Source organism: Dipodomys ordii, unplaced genomic scaffold (genome assembly GCF_000151885.1).
Source record: "Dipodomys ordii isolate 6190 unplaced genomic scaffold, Dord_2.0 Scaffold82, whole genome shotgun sequence".
NCBI lineage: Eukaryota > Metazoa > Chordata > Mammalia > Rodentia > Heteromyidae > Dipodomys > Dipodomys ordii.
In genome coordinates this window covers 6,027,918-6,044,892 of record NW_012267298.1, presented here as the reverse complement: position 1 = coordinate 6,044,892, position 16,975 = coordinate 6,027,918, and the positions used below count along the sequence as shown (strand labels likewise).

The 16,975-nt window shown below is 53.7% G+C and overlaps 1 protein-coding gene across 1 annotated transcript in view; it reads right to left on the bottom strand.

Moving 5' to 3' along the window:
- Window positions 1-16,975, bottom strand: part of Tg (thyroglobulin) — a 185,934-nt gene that overhangs the window by 6,406 nt on the left and 162,553 nt on the right. The window contains exons 44-45 of the mRNA XM_013025192.1: window positions 8,257-8,438; window positions 5,206-5,313 (exon numbers count right to left, since the gene is read on the bottom strand). Of these exons, the coding sequence (XP_012880646.1) occupies window positions 5,206-5,313; window positions 8,257-8,438 (290 nt within the window). The remainder of the gene's footprint in view (window positions 1-5,205; window positions 5,314-8,256; window positions 8,439-16,975) is intronic.

The window sequence follows — 16,975 nt, the reverse complement described above, 5'->3', positions numbered from 1 at the left end:
GTTGACTGAGCTCAGCCCTGACTGACACAAGGCCTGTTCTCACAGGCCAGTGTCTACAGAAAGCTTCCTCCAGTCCCAAAGGTTAAGGAGGAGGGGGGAGGGTCCTCTTACTAGGCTTCACCTTTCCTTTTCTTGTACTTGTTTTGTTCGTCGTGGGGCTTGAACTTGGCCTGGGTGCTGTCCCTTAGGTCTTTTTGCTCAAGGCTAGTGCTCTACCACTCTGAGCCACAGCGTCACTTCCGGTTTTTGAGTGGTTAATTGGAGATAAGAGTCTCCAATAAGGGACTTTTCTGTCCTGGCTGTCTTCAAACTAGGATCCTCAGATTGCAGCCTCCTGAGTAGATAGGATGACAGGTATGAGCCACTGGTGCCTGGCTTCTGTGTTTTCTTCCTAAAATGTGGGGGATTATTATTTCATGTAGGAATCTAAACTGATGCTTGTGCTGCAATGTAATGCAAGAGTGCAGATTCTTTCTGGGAAGGAATCGGAGGTTCTGTAATTAGATGCTTTGTAAATAGCTTGTGTCTTACCACAGGCTTTGCTGTGCAGTTCTTTAAAAAAAAGATTCTTGCAAGTTCCTTCCTTTTACATGGGCCCCCTTCACCCCAAACTTGCTTGTAGTAGTTCTCGAATTCTCCAGAGCCTAGCAGAGTTATATGGGATGGTGTTTAGCAGAATATCCAAAGCTCTCAGCTGACCTCTAGACCAGTGTGCACATCTTATTCCTTGTGAAGTCTTAAAACTGTTGTCTGGCCTGGGGTACGTGTTCTCACCAGCCAAGCTGGGTACCTGCTGAGAGCGGTGACTAAGGCCTAGCTGTGTCTGTCCCTGGGATCTGGCTGTACGATGATACTCATTTAATGTCCACTTTCAGAGTCACAAACTGGAAACTGTGACAAATACCTATGCTTATGATGTTGCAAGAAATTTAACATTCAACTCAGGCCTCTAATCTGGAACCCCAATAATGGGAGGAAGACACTCCAGGGTCCCAGGTTTAAAGTGAGTGTTGTATACGGAGGAAAACAATGCCTTAGACTCTTCTCATCATTTCCTGTTTTCCTAGATTTCCCTGACTCACTGACCATCACATTGGATAACAACATTTTTATTCTATAGTCTCTTAACAACAGTGAAGAATAGATACCCAGTATTTCAGTAAGCTGTGTTTAAGACCACTGTGCATTTCAGGTAAAAATCTTCAATGACTTCCCACCACACTCAGATAAACTACTATCTCGTCACCTTGTAGGATTTATCAACTCCTGGGTAAACCATAAGACCCTCCCCTCCTCACCTCCAACCACTCTCTTTGAATGGACTCCCAGGTTCTGGGTCTTCTTTATTCACAAGCATACTGGGCCTTTTCTATCCCAGGACCTTGGCATCTGATCATCTTTTGGGGATTATTCACTTCCCACTTCTACATCAGGAGCACATCTTCATGTTGACCATAGTACCTGTGCTGATAGTACTTTAGTGTACCTCCTTTTTGGTACCATTCTCTGAGTTCACTGTGTGGACTGATGTGTGTGTTGCCTATCCTGGAGCCCCCTTAAGTCCCCTCCTCAACTAGAGCCCTCAGCCGTGCCGAGAGGCCCATTTTGGAGACTGGCCACAGACTTCAGACCACCTTTGTCCAACGGATGTTGATGAGGATACACACCAAGTGGAGTGCCATTTGAGAAAATGATTTAAAGCAGAAATATTGTTCTTAACCAGAATGAGAAATCTTGTTCTGAGCAGGAGGTAACCAGGCCAGGGGACTCAGTTCAGGTGTCCAGCCAGCACTTCATGCTTCTTTGGTTAGCAAATCCTAGCCAACTTGCTGGGATGGCCACAGAGCAGACAATGTTCTGATCTGGACTGGGCCATGGCCCTGGAATGCACCCAAGAATCTAGAAGACAACTTGGTGGTGCACAGAACAACTCAAATCTCACATTTCCAGCTTTGTTTTGCCCAGTTGGGACAACTGATAAAGGGGGAATTAGCCCTTCCCTAGTCATCTTTTCCCACCAGACCCTTACTACTTTTCTTCAAAGGAAATGGATGCCAGCTACCACAGTGTGACGTGTGCAGATTGCCAGGTATCTAAGTGTACTATCCACCCCTTGAAGTGGGGGAAATCTGGACCCATCTCTAGGGGAGCCACTGAGGTAAGGGAACATGTTCAGAGGCAAACAGCTAATAAATAGAAGAGACAGTATGACACCTTAATTAACTCTCACATCCATAGCCTGGGTAATCAAAGCCTGTAGGTATGAACAGACAGACAGACCCACACATACCTACACACACACACACACACACACACACACACACACACACACTCACATACACACGAGCCTGAGCAAGACTGTGCAGGCCCCATCTCTCTGAACTTCCTCAGCAGCACAGCTGAACAGTGGTTTTTTTCTCTCTCCAGTTACACCGAGGAAGCCTAGAGAAGCTAAGTGATTTGCCCTAAGTTACACAGCCATAACAACCAGGACAGTCGGCCAGGCTCTGGCTGAAGTGGCTGCGATGGAAAGCTGGAGAGAGCAGGAGGCAGGTGCGCATCGGTCCCACTACCACGAACCGCCTCGGAGATGGGGCCACCTTCCCACCATCTGGCTCAGTGCTGAGCTCTGTGTGTAAGAGGAAGGTAGGGACAAGAGACAAACCCAACTTCCACATTCTGTGAGCCCTTGAATCTGGGTCCTCAATGCACCATTCACCCCACGGGGCCCCCACCCCACACTGCCCAGCGACCCTCTCCCACCGCGGTCTGAGCCCAGCATCCTCCAACGCAGCGGGCCTTTTGGGAGCCAGCTGTGCCCATGAGCACTGCAGCGCCATAAGAGAGAGGAACTGGCCACATTCACTCCCAGGCCTCCAGGAAGGTAAGTCTGTGCTCAGAGTGGAGGCAGGAAGAGACAGATGGCTGAAAACGTCTCTCTCTCTCTCTCTCTCTCTCTCTCTCTCACACACACACACACACACACAAACATACACACACACATTTTAAGTGTTAAATTTGAGCCAGAAATAAAATGAGCGACATGATGGCTCCAAGGCAGAGAGAGGGAGGGGAGGAAAAGGAAGGGGCGGGAGAGGCAGGAGAGGTGAAGATAAACTTCACAGAGCTCCTTCTGCGACCGCTCATAGGCTGTAGCTCCGCCCACCCCCGTGACCCCACAGAGCCACCACGGTGGGGACCCAAGCTGTGTGCACAGCACACACCTGCCAGCATCACCTTCTGATGGCCAAGGAGAAGAGGCGGCACACACAGCATGCCAGGCTTGCTGATTGGAACCAGCTTAGTAGCTGGTCTCCCCTCCAGCAAGGACTAGTGCGCAGGCTGTGGGGTAGAGACGGGGCTGGAGATGAGACCCCCACCTCATAATCTGCCTCTGAGGGCTGGGACCCGGTGAGGAGTATGTTCCCAGCTTTGCCTGGCTCCCACGCTACTCTCGAGATGGTTAGATCGGGGACGCAGACACGCAAATGGGAAGAACCGTTTCCCGCCGGCTGAGAGAGGGTGCTGGCCTGGCACCCAGCAGGCCTCCCTGTGCCCCTGCCGGGAGCACTAACAGCCCTGAGGACTCAGGGCACGTGGTGAGGGGTTGCTGCACCGGGTGTCTGTTCCCCATGCAGAGCAGGGCTCGGGTCTGCTGGGCCCTGGGTGGACAGGAGGCGGCTACTCGGCCGCAGAGACGGGCACCCAGCGTGGACTTGAGCGTGATAACAGCTGCTCCTATGGGGATGTTCAGGCCCTGGGCCACTGGAGCTGGCTAGGAAGAGTCTGTTGTCCCAGAGAGGAGCGGGTGCTGCGTGACATGGCCCCTCCAGAGGCAAGCTGGTGTCCCGACCCTCTACCCTGGGACCTCATTTGGAGAGAGGGTCTTGTGTCTCTTGGGGTGTCAGTATAACTGACACTTCTATAGAAAGGGGAGCATGGAGCAGAGACAGACACACAGAGGAGGAGGATGGGAAGAGGCACAGCATGAAGGTGGCCATCGGCAAGCCAAGGGACACTCACTCCCACCGAAGGCCAGGAGACGCCGGACGCCCCCTTCCCAGAGCCTTTGGTGGAGGCGGCCCCACCAGCGCCTCGAATTTAGATTTTTGCTTGCAGATTGGAAGACAGTTTCTGCCGCTCTAAACCTCCTGGTCTGCGCTGCTGCTTTGGTGCAGGCCTCCGAAACCCTGTTCAAATCCCGGCTGGAAATGCCCGAATGCTTTTGCTTGGGTTTGCTTGATCATTCTGTCCTTATGTGCAAGAGGTCTTTCATACATTGTAGCCACTACCAGTTTTGTTTATTTTTACTATACTGGGCTTTGGACGCCAGACTTCACACTTGCTTAGCTTGTTTGCTTAACTGGGGCTTTACCCCCTTGAGTCAAGCCTCCAGCCCAGTGTTTTGCTGGTTAAATGGATATCGAATCTCTAGAACTTTTCTGCTTGGGCTGGCCTCAAACTATCCTCCTCTGGATCTCAGGCTCCTTGAGTAACTAGGATGACGGGCAGGAGCCATCCTGGCACCACTGTCATTTTGGAGGAACGAAGGGGTAGGTAGTACCTGAAGAGCTGCCCCACTGCGGAAACTCCACTCTTCCTTACACCCCTGCCCCAGCAGGGAGGAAGGCAGCCACAGACTAGAGAACCAGGCATGGCTGGGCTCCGGGGGGAAGGCATCACCAAGGCCAGACGCCCTGTGTGGCTGCGTGGCCAGGGGTAGCACAGCCCAGTGGGTCCCAGGGCTGTTTCCATCCACATTCATCACCTCCTTCCTCTCTCCCTCCCTCCCTCTCTTCCCTCCTGATGGATGCCCCCTGCCAGGATGGCTTCCTTCCCACAGCCCCAGGCGGCTGTTCCACTCTAGGGGGTTGATGAAGCTGATCATATAAATAGTTCTAAGCACAGGGCCCACACGTGTCAGGGGAGATTTAGTGCCAAGACTCACAGGGGCTCTGGCAGATCACTGCTCTAGGAACAGTCAGCTGCTTGTCCCTGGGGATCCAGATGAAGTCCTTGACACCCTGCTCCCTCCCCCCCCAATGCTGCCCTCTTCCGAATGTCTGTGCTCCCCAAGGCTCAGGGAATCGGCTGGTCTTAGGAGGTAGCGGCACCCTTGTGACCTTGCTCTCTCTGGAAGCTCTGGGAGAATCCATTCCTCACTCTCCTGCTTTCCTTTCCCCAGCGCTGTGACCGCCAGCTCACCTGCTGTGGCCATAGCTTTCAGGCGCGTGGTACAGGAAGACGTTTCCGCGGGTGCTCCTTGCCCAGAGGCTGGCCATGTCGATGATGGGGCAGGTGATGAAGTAGTCCCTGCGGAGAGGACAGAGGCGGGGCCTGGTCACCCACGGCGCCACGGGCAGCTGTGCCAGCTAGGCTTTTCTCCAGGCAAGCAAGGCCCACCGAGCTCTCTCGTCCCCCCGCCCGGTCTCAGCTCTTCCTGGTGGCTTTGTGCCCACAAAGATGGAGCAAGGCACGTTGTCTGCTCTGCCTTATGCACACCAGAGGCCGACACTGGAGCTCGTGATGCTGTGTCCCGGGGGTCAGGGACCTCCCACTGACCTCCCAGGGCCAGTGGATAGACCTCTGCCCTGGCACCAGTTTTACTTAAAAGATTTGGCATCAGGATGCTCATAAAAATGCACAGTAACTATATTATGTAGCATTCACCCACTGAGTTTTAAGGGAAGACCCGGAAGATACTGCATGCGTAAGATGCCCGTGGACCCATGCTGCACAGCGCGAGGAAATTCTGCCACAGTCTGCTGCTCCGGGTGCTTTTGACAATCTCTGGAGACAAGTGAGGTTTAAAGCAGCACCTGGCACCTGGTGCTGTTGCTAAAAGTCCCACAATGTCCCAAAGAATGGACTCCCAGGAGTCTGATGTTGGAGGAAAGAATGCTGAGAACCCCTGGCTCACACTAGTTACCTTTGTGGTGAATAAACTCAGGACGCCTGCTATACCACAGTCCTGAGCATGCCCGGCACACAGGCTCTGTGCTTAGTGAAGTAGGTGCCTGCTGAGGACCAGGCGGCACCTGCTGGGCCTTGCGACCTTGGGTGTCGATGTCACTGGCACCGTTTGTCAGGGGAGGTGCCCAGCTTCACCTCCACTCTCTCAGGTGAGCAGTAGAGGTGCACCACTGCCCTGCCAAGCTGCGATGGCCCAGGCCAAGGACATGGATGGCGCTCCTCACCGAGGAGGGACGCCACCCCTTTGCTGTCATGAACAAGACAACATCCAGGGAGGCAGGGTGCAGCTAAACAGTCACAGGCAAAGCTCCAAGTGGGGGTCTGGAAGGGCCGATGGCTCTGCAGCTACAAGGACGGGGAGAGAGCAGGCTTGCAGGAGGAGACACACTGGAGGCGGTGGGCGGGATGCTGCTGGGAGACAGGAGGCAGGGAGGCCCACGGGAGGCTGCAGAGAATGAGAACCTGCCTGCAGGGGGCCTCCAGCCTCCCCAGGGAAGCCTCCCTTTGTCTCAGGTCTCAGTTTTTAGCCCAAGGCAGACAGGGCTCTGAGTCCTGAGCTCTTCTACCACCTGGGTTTGGAGCAGCGCTGGCTGGATGGTGGGAGTCTTGGAGTTAGGCCCTGAAATGTCTTCTGGGTCTCATGATCCAGCCTGGGGCTGGGCTTTCAGAAATGGCTGTGGAAGGGCTGGGAAGGTGGCTCAGTGGTAGAGCACTTGCCTTGCATGCATGAGGCCCTGGGTTCCATTCCTCAGCACCACATAAGCAAAAAGAAAAAAAGCCGGAAGTGGCGCTGTGGCTCAAGTGGTAGAGTGCTAGCTTTGGGCTGAAGAGCTGAGGGACAGCGCCCAGGCCCAAAGTTCAGGCCCCACGATCGGACCCCCCCCCAAATAAAAGAAACGGCTGTGGTTTGAAACCAAGCTCACAGCCAGGTGCTGACAGCTCACACCTGTAATCATAGCTACACAGAAGGCTGAGATACGAGGATCACAGTTTGAATCCAGCTCCGGCAGGAAAGCCCTTGAGACTCCTGTCTCCAATAAACTACTAAAAAAAGTGGAGCTGTGGCTCAAGTGGTAGGGCACTAGCCTTGAGCAAAAGAAGCTCAGGGACAGCACCCAGGCCCTGAGTTCAACCCCATGACCAACACACACACACACACACACACACACACACACACACACACACACACACACACACACACTATAAAAACCAAGCTCACCACCTGACTTGGATCCTAGGATCCAAGTTTTCCAAGTTTCCAAGTTTCCCTGATTGGAGCCCTGGGGACCTGGGCAGAGAGGCCATGCAGAGCAGTAGGATCTGCAGCTGATCCTTGCCAAAGACACCTGCAAGGTCACCTGAAATCTGAGCGTGGACATTATCCCCATCCCTGGGAACAGAGAGCAAATGGAAGGAGAGAGGGCTGGGAAGGTGGCTCAGTGGTAGAGTGCTTGCCTAGCATGCATGAAGCCCTGGGTTCCATTCCTCAGTACCACATACACAGAAAAAGCCGGAAGTGGCACTGTGGCTCAAGTGGTAGAGTGCTAGCCTTGAGCAAAAGAAGCTCAGGGACAGTGCCCAGGCCCTGAGTTCAAGTCCCAGTCCCAGGACTGGCAAAAAAAAAAAAAGAAGGAGAGAGAAAAGCAGCCAGAGGACGCTGCCCCCATCTTCTTCGGACAGGGAGACAGGACAGGCCTAACTCTGATGCTGTGAGAGGAAGCACTGGGTACAGCAGGGCCCTGTGACAGAGGACCAGAGGACCAGTAAGGCTGGGTGGGGTCAGTTCAGGTGTCCCAAGGAAGAGGCGCTCCAGTGGTGAAGGCTTGGGGAGGCTGCAGAGGCAGCACCCCGAGAGGGAACACGCACTTTGGGTGCTGAGTGTGACACAGCACAGGACCTGTCCTGGCTTGGTCTCTGCCTGTGAGCAGTCCTGGGTGGGAACTGGCCGCAGTGCACGTGGCTGCAGAGTTACAGACACGTTCATGGCTCTAGGCCTGTGTGTCTCCCTCCCACGTGGCCAGAGGGACAGGCAGGGGAAGGCACCAGGCCTGGTCAGCAGGAGGCCCAGGCAGGTCCTCCTGGAGTTACGTGCTGCCGCCCCTGGCACCTGCAGTGTGCGCTCTGTCCCCTGCTTGCCCAGGGGAAGCCAGGGCTGTGTTCTTGTGTCCCCCATGCCAGGAATGCCCACCCCCAGGGCCGGGCAGGGCAGAGCAAAGGGCTGGTCATCCCCAGCATGTCTGAGACTTGGGCCTGCACAGGACACTCCGACTCTGCCCCACTAACCTGGTGGCATTCTCCAGTGCCCGGGAGAAGGAGGCGTAGTCATCCGTGCTGTGTTCTAGGGAGTAATACCACGTGGCGGCCGCCAGGACGCGGGCATCCGAGTCCTCACCACCCAGCGAGTTCTGCAGCGCCTGGTAAAAGGCTGTCTTGCTGTTTTCCCGGCCTTGGCGTGCCTCAAATTGCTATGGACAACAAGATAAGACAGTCAGACACCCCAGTTATAACCCAAAAGGCCCATGGCAGCATCTCTCACACTTTCACACCTTGTTCTAGAATATTCTTTAGGAAGGAGTAAACCACGGCATTAAACATCTGGGTATTGGAAGCAGAGCGACGCATTTGGATCCTAGCTTTGCCCTCTTCAGTGTGTGACCTTGAGAAACGGCTGGGCCTCCCAGATCTTCTTTTGCCCAGCGTGGCGCTCAGCCTGGTCAGCACTGCCGCCATGCCGCCTGGCCGCGGGTCATGCCCCTGCGTCTCACCTGGCTCTGCCTGGCAGTGCTCAGCCAGTGCACAGCCTTGGGGTGATGTGGGGAGAGCCCTTCACTGCTACCCCGTTGTCCACATGTGGTATCCGTGTCATCCACATGAGCCCTGGTCAGAGCCCGGCCTCTGTGCCCACGTTCCGGGGAGAGGCGAGGACAAGCAAAGACCCTGAGGTGCATCGGAAAAAGCTTCCTGGGATGAAATCAAGGTAAGTGGCAGAGGAAAGGCCAGGGGCACTACTGTAGGAAGGAGAGTCAGAGAAGGTACTCTGATGGGGCCTGCGTGTCCAAGTGGGAACAGTACTCTCTCATGTCCTCTCCCTCCCTCCCTCCCTCCCTGGTTCCCTCTCCCCCTCTCTCCCAGCCTCCCTCTCTTTCCCTCTCTCCCTACTTCCCTCTCTCCTTCCCTCCCTCCCTGCCTCCCTCTCTCCCTCTCTCCTGACCTCCTCCTCTTTCCCTCTCTCCTGACCTCCCTCTCCTTCCCTCCCTCCCTGCCTCTATTTCTCTCCCTCCCTCCATCCTCCCTCTCTCCCCCCACCCCCTTCCTCTCATCCTCCCTCCATTTGTTTCCTTGCTGCTGCCTGGGCTGTGGGGCTGGCCCACAGCCTCTCGTGTCTGCAGTCGAGGGGCACAGGATGGAGGATGTCAGCAGTGCAGCTCTAGGTGTGTGGTCCAGACTCCCAGGCCCCAGACAGCCCCGGCATATGTGTTTACATATATGTTTACATTTCTAGGGTCTGATGTAACCCGCGAGCCTGCTTACCAGCACAGCCGGCAGGGTTGCACGCTCCCCTGGGCATTTCCAGCCCGCAGGATGGGATTAGAACAGAGAGAGCAGGGCATCTGCTTCATCCCTCCTGGGTGAGGAGGCCTTCTCCCCTGGGACAGGCTGACTGAGCCCCAGGGGATGGGGGACGGACAACCCAGAGCACTCACTTCCTTCTGCCTACAACACTACTTCCTGGAAAGAAGTCTGAAGAAAATGTGAACACACACAAAGCCCGGCATGCTGGTACAGCGTGTCTGTAATCCTAGCTACGTAGGGGGTAGAGACAGGAGGATCCTGGTCTGAGGCTGGCCCCAGGTAAAAGCACCAGACCCTATCTGAAAAACAAAGCAAAGCAAAAAGGACTGGAGATGTGACTCGAGTCCTAGAGTGCTTGCCTAGCAAGCATGAGGCCCTGAGTTCAGATCCCAGTACTGACAACACAGTAACACTCAGTCCCAACAGTGGGCACTATTTGTATCAGCAACATGCAAGTATCATTGCCCATGGTGGAAGAAGGTAAGAAGTTTCATGCCTACAGAACACACAAGTGTGCACTCTGTCTCTTATTCTCTCTCTCAGCACACACACACACACACACACACACACACACACACACTCCCTCAAAAACCTAAAATAACACACACAGCTTTCACCCTGCTCTTCTAGCCACAATACAACTGATGACTTTTGCTCTGGTCCCTCTTGGTGTGTTTATGCATGCCTGTGCAAGCTTCATTAGCTCCTAAGATTTCCTGAGTAAGAGTGCTGCATGGTCCTCCATCTTTTCTGGTACTTTGGACCATGTCATCACTGGCTACCTGGCCACTGGTGACCTCTGGCATAGCGCCCCCTAGCCACGACTTCATGAGACGCATCTCCTGAATGTTGCGCCTAAGCGTCCATGCGGACGAGGAGGTCAGGCCCTGTGTCATTGGCTTTTCTCCCCGTGACCCCCTCTGGGAGAAGCTGTGTTGCCCACGGAGGCCACACAGAGGGGCAGCTGCAGCTAGACTCACCCAGGCTTGCTCCAGATCAGACACTTTCCAGACTCAATGAACCCATAGCCTGCATTAGGGCTGAGAATTCAGGACCTCAGCACCCAGAAGGCAGAAAGTCCACCCAAGGTAACTGTCCCTTGCAGGGAGAAGAGACTGAGTCAGCCCTCAGGCTAAGGTTCCATGCCCTCTGCTAGACTTGGTGGTAGGCCGTGGAAGGGAGAGTTTTGCCTCTCTCTGAGCCTTACCTCTTTACACTGGGTAGGATTGTACTGCCCCAGTCCTGACTTTCAAGATGGGCCCTGCTATGTGCTGGCTGTTCACTCTGGCTGAGCAAAGAGGACCCAGGAGGGCTCAGCACAAACCCCCAAGCCCGGAGCCAGCAGCCCACACGTGAATCTCATCTCTGTATGTCACAGCTGCTTGACTTTGGGCAGCTCACTTAACCTCTCTGATCCTCATGGGCAAACTGGAGTTAATTAAAATCTACTTTCCACTGTCGTCTGGAGAATTAGACAGACGTTTTGAAGCACCTAGCTCTAAACTTGGCATAGAGCACTTGATGAAAGAGAGCTAATAAGTTAATAAGAGTTAATAAGTTTTTATTAATCGTGGTTCCATTGGCTTCAATTAGAGACCTGAAGGTTGAACAGGAAGCCCCAAACCACATTAACAAAAGCAGATCCAAAGTGGCTGTGCGTCTACCTACTGGGAGAAAACTCCCTCTCGCTCTCATTTCTACCGCCATTTCCTCTTGGGGAATGACATGATCTTGGATAAGGCTGTGCCGGGTTTTCCTAACCCTGGGCTGCATGCAGGTGGAGGGAAGGAGGACCCTACAGCCAAACCCTGTGGGTTAGGATCCCCGAGGCAGAAAGATCTGGGCTGGGATGCTAGCTCTCCTTTTCTTCACATTATCTGGGTGACCTTGGAAAAGGGACTTAATCTCTCTGTGCCTTTGTCCTTTCTGCAGGGTACAGTCTTTCTAAGCTGCCTTGACATCACACGACGCTGCGCCTGCCAAGTGCCCAGCACTACCTCTGTGGTCCTCATTACTGGCTATTTATCCATTCACCCCAGGTCCATGCCAGAGGGTCAGGAAAGTCCACATCTCAGAGAGAGAGAGAGGGAGACACACAGAGAGAGACAGAGAGAGACAGAGAGAGACAGAGAGAGAGACAGAGAGAGGCAGAGAGAGAGAGGGAGGAGTCTGAGGAGCACTGAGAAGAGGGCCTCTGCTGGGCATGGAAGCCCAGGGTACCGGTTTATCAGCACTTCCCATTGTCAGGGGATGGGGGCCACTAGCTGGCCAGGGCCCCCTCCAGCGGGGAGGCGGGCCCAGACTCCCCAGGCACATTCGCCACGCATGTCTGAATCAGCCCACAGCATGGGCTGCTGATGCTGGTGTAATCAGAGAGCCAGCAGCAGGACTTGGGGATCGTCCACCTTGTCCGCAGGCTGTAATTACAGGCGGGATCCACCCTGGACTGTGGCTTTGCTGCAGGTGGGGCTTTGTAAGGGGCTATGGAAAGTTGGCAAGCCCTTGACCATCCAAGTGATCATCCCAATCTCTACCTCCTGAGTAGGAGGGACTACAGGTGTGAGCTACGGCATCCCACTGAATGTGTGTTTCTTTGAAGTACATTTGTCATGCCCTCAGAAAAAGGCGGGCTTCAAGGAGGCCTGAAGGTCACTGAGACTTCTGTGCCATCCTGAAAGTCTGGTGCTAGGTGGGAACACTGGCCAAATTTGGCGACTGCCTGACCCTCAACGGCAGCGAGGGGCAGTCACTTCATCCTGGACTCCTGTTCTCACTCACCTGGAGAGCCCCCTTCCCCTCGCCCAGGCCCACAGCACCATCCCCTGATGAAACTGTTCTCCCTTCCTCCATCCTGCCCCGTCTACCAAAGCTCCCGGGGCTCCTCCTGCCTGTCCTGTCCATCACCAGTCCTGTCTGCCACCTGCCCACAACCTTCTGGGCAGTGTGGATAGATGATGGATGGATGGGAGGATGGGTAAATGCATGGATGCTAGAATTATCTGGAGCTCTCAGGGAGCTGGGCAACAAGGACCCTCTTGTCTGTTTAATGGGCATACACTCAAGACTGACCTGCACCAATAGGATCTGAGGGTTCAAGATAACCAGTTTCTATGGAGCAGGGCCTGGTCAGGGGAGCACAGTGCTCTACGAAGGCTCCATTCGGGGCTCCCTATTCAGAGTGGGGCTTCAGGGAACAGAGCAACTCCTCCTTTCCCTACACCCGGCTGAAGTGGCCCCAACAGATTTCCTGTGGTCCATACCAGCAAGCACAGCACCCAGACCTCTGCCCCCCACCGCAGCCCACTTCTGCCAGTGTTTGCATTTGAACTCACCTCTCAGCTCTTCTCAGAAAATCCTCTCATTTATTTATTTGCCTTTTGTGAGAGCCGATTTCCCCAGTTTTCTTGCCCGGTTTTCTTGTCTGTATCTACAGCTCTGAGCCCCCTCCCGGATGCCCGGCTCATTCCTCTGGGTGCCACTCCAGCCACAGTCCACGTGCTCTGATTGCGTGCACATCTTCCGCTACGCCCAGGAGCTCCTGACAGTACCACCTCATCGTCCCTGCCCTCAATCAGTGTTCCACTGGAGTGCCAGGATGCCCTTAGTAAAAAGGGTAATCAATATAATACTATGAACACCATTCCAGCTTAGAAACGTCCCTTAGCGGCCTCCTGTATGGAGACTAAAATCACCCCTCTGAAGTCTCCCCATGCCTCCCCCTCCCCCCACTGTTTCATTGCTGTGTGGGACCCTGGTGCAGGGAGCAGGGAGGAGGGGCAGCAGCTCTGGCTGGCCTCAGCCCCAGGATCAGTTCCTCCCCTACCTCTCCTGGGGCTGCCTCCACTCACCACCCAGGTCTCAGGCCAGAGATAACCTCCTCTAACAGGCCTCTCCTGACTCCCCCAACGGTGTCCCCCGCCTGCCACTTCCTCTACCCTGGCATAGTTTTCTCTAGATCTCATGTCAAGATCTGGAATCCTTAGCATTCTTGCTTGCCGTCCTGATCTGTGCATGCCCTGTGAGAGATGTCCTTTACTGGTTGGTTAGAATTTTCTCCCCAGAGCCGGAAGGACTCCCTACAGAGTGCTCAGTGAGTCTATGATATGCTCACACCAAGGATCACTCAGACAACTTGACTCCTTTACTGATTACAGTGCTAAAGGACAAGGGACCAACTTCCCAGGCAGGGACCTGCTTCTCCCCAAGGACCTGCTTCTCCCCCAGGGACCTGCTTCTCCACCAGGCCTAGGAGGCCCAGGGCTGAGGTCCCAGAGAACTTTCAGTCCTGTAGATATATTTTCCTGATAGTTTCTTTCTCTTCTTCTTGCCTTTATCATTTTATCTCTCCTTTTTCCTTTCCCCCTCTCCCTTCTTTTTTTCCCCTCACTTTTTCACTTTGTCTTTCAGTGGTACTGGAGATTGAACCCAGGGCCTTGGTATACCACGTCACACTTGCAGCCCCTTTTTGCACTGGTGATCTTTGAGGTAGGATCCCTCTTTATGCTGTAATACGAGTACTTGTGCTTCCTGGGTCACTGCATACAGGCACATTCCACTTCACCTGGCTGTTGGTTGAGATGGAATCTCACACACTTTCATTCCTGGGCTGCTCTCAAATCACAATTCCCTATCTCGACTTCCAAAGTAACTAAGACTGAAGGCTTGAGCCACTGTGCTTGGCTTGCTGCCGGATTCTTCTAAAATCAGAAGGATAAACATGCTATGATATATTGATGAGAGAATAGTAATTCTAGCTTTGCATTCACCATTAGACCCATACCATCATAAAATAGAAATGATGAGGATTATAAGTCAACCCCCCTGGACCTCACAGCCCCCATCTTTCCTTGAGGGTGCCGGGGTTTGAACTCAGAACCTCCTGCTTGTGTGACAGGTGCTGAGGCACTTATAATACCAGGCTATTCCCAAACCTTTGCTTTAGTTACTTTTTGGCTTAGGCATAGGCTAGTCTGGACTGCAAGTTCTCCTATTTATGCTTCCTGTGTACCTGAAGTGACAAGCATGTATCATTACAGCCAGCTTATTGGTTGAAATGGGGTCTTACTAACCTTTGGCTCTGTTGGCTTGGGGCAGATCTTTCTGTCTTGAGTAAGTAGGATTGCAGGGAAGAGCTACCTTGCCCTTCCAACCCCCAGCTTTGTCTGGAGAATAATCCCAGGGTGCGAGGCCCAAGGGGAGGCTGGAGGGGGATCATGAGGCAAGGCAACATGGGGCGTGGGGCGCTGAGGGCTGGGTCTCAGTGCAGGGAGACGGGTCACCTTGTGCCAGGAGTCCTGCAGAGGAGATCTTGGAGGGAGGAGGGAATGCTCTCTTTCCTTAGACATCTTCTCACAACAAAGCAGGAGGCAGGCGAGGGGCGCACTCTGCCACTCAGAGGCTAAAATAGCTACAGCTCCGACTTGCAAACAACTTGCCTAAATAGCACGCTGGAGCCAGGAATAGACAGACACTCACTTTTCCAATGCCACATCCTGGTGTGCCTAGATCCAGACCTAACACCCACCTAACCTACCTCCCCCTTCCCCCGCTCCACACCAACCCCAGCACCAGGATTTAGTGCTGTACTGCCTCTTTCCAAGAAATCCACTTACACTCTTGGGATTCCTGTAGTGCCTCTTGCTGTAATCTGTCACTAAGGACTCGATATTCCTGAGTCTGGGGCTCTTGCCAGCCAGTGCCTTGGTTGCCAGGCACAGCTTTACAACTCTCAGACAGTCTCTCTCCCATCTATAGCATCCCCCCCTCCCCGCCACCCCTCCCCCTCCCCCACCTGCACCTGCTCCCAGCGAGGCCGAGTCCTGGCCAAGCCCAGGGCACAGTGTGGCGCTCTGCTTCTCTTCTGATTATCTTGCCTTCCTTGGAGAAGATGGTTGTGCCCGGAGGGGACTCAGAATGTTGTATCTCTGAGCAAATCTGCTTTTGATCATGCAAATGAAAGCCCGTTAATGTAGGCAGACTGTCAATTTCACCAGTAAGGAAAGGCTGGTGGGGGGGATTCCTCATCACAGACACTGATGAAGAATTTCAGTAGAAAGCTGCTACTTCGGGAAATAAGACTATTCTCTGTGCACAGAGCCTTTCCACCTCCCAGCAGCACCCAGGCTCCGCAGGTATGTTTGTAAATTACTGAGTGTCATTCGGACTCCTTGGCTGGGCTAGAACTGGCCTGGGGTGTCCAGGGGTGGGGGGTCTTGATGTTGACTGGATACAGTCCCTACCCACCACCGTCTTTGGTTGGAGGGAATTTGGCAGGTCTCTGCTAATGTGTTGGCTGGCCCAGGGGCATGACAATGGGACTTCCGGGGAAGGAGGACTGTGTGTGTTTGTGGGCTGGGCTCCGCCTAGTATTTCTTCAGGTTGGCATGGGGAAGAAATGTCTGTGTGTGTGTGTGTGTGTGTGTGTGTGTGTATGTGTGTGTGTGCAAGTAGGTACTTCTGCTATGATTTGGAAAATTAATTCAGGTCAGGTGACATAGTTTGGTGTTTATACAGTTTTATATTTTTCCCATACTCTTGGTGTCTATGGAGATAATTCTCAGAATGGGGGCATTTATGTTTCTATTCAAATTAAAGAAGCTGAGAAAAGCTAGCACTTATTGAGGCCCCGCTGTTCTGAAGAACTGGAACTGTATTTCTACCCTCTGCCCATCTTTATGAGGATATTTACCAGTGATCTCCCAACCAACAGATAGGAAAACTGAGGCTCACCTCTGGGAAACTCCTGATTTCAATACCAGGACCAGGACTCTCTTCCCAGCTCTGCTGACAGCCAAGGAAGAAGCCCTGGTCAGTTCTTGGCCATGTGTCAGCTGGCAGTGACCCCTTCACTCCCACCAAGGCTCAGGGATGAGCTGTCCTCTCTACAGAGCTAGTGGTCTGTTTGCCTTGTTCTGTATTTCTGAGGCTGCCTGTGTCCTTCTTGGGGATAGAAATTCAATTGATATTTAGCTGCCACACCCCCCGGCCCTGTGTCTGGCTCAAAGTGGGTAACTCTGGTGTTGAATGGTGCAGCAGACAGGTTGTTGTTGGACATACCTGCCCGATCCTTGCTAAGGTAGACAGGCTGATGAACTGTACTCAGGATGTGATAATGACTCTCAATGAAATGAGGCTTTGCAATACCTGGGAACATTCTAGAAGAGGGAATGGTGCCTGCTATACCCCTAAGGAAGGAATGTATTATGGAATCTGAGCAACACCAAAGGGATCAGTTGCTACCATCAAACAAGAGACCCAGAGGAAAGAGTAGGAAGCGAGTCCAGGGAGCAACAAGGGCCCCAGGGCAAGGGCTCTGGAAACCGCAGGAAGTCCTGGGCCCCTGCCACGTCTAGATGAGGCTGCCTGATCTGACCTCTACGGAGGTAGGGATGGGATTGTTGCCCTCCACCCCAGGCAGTGCCCAGATGGA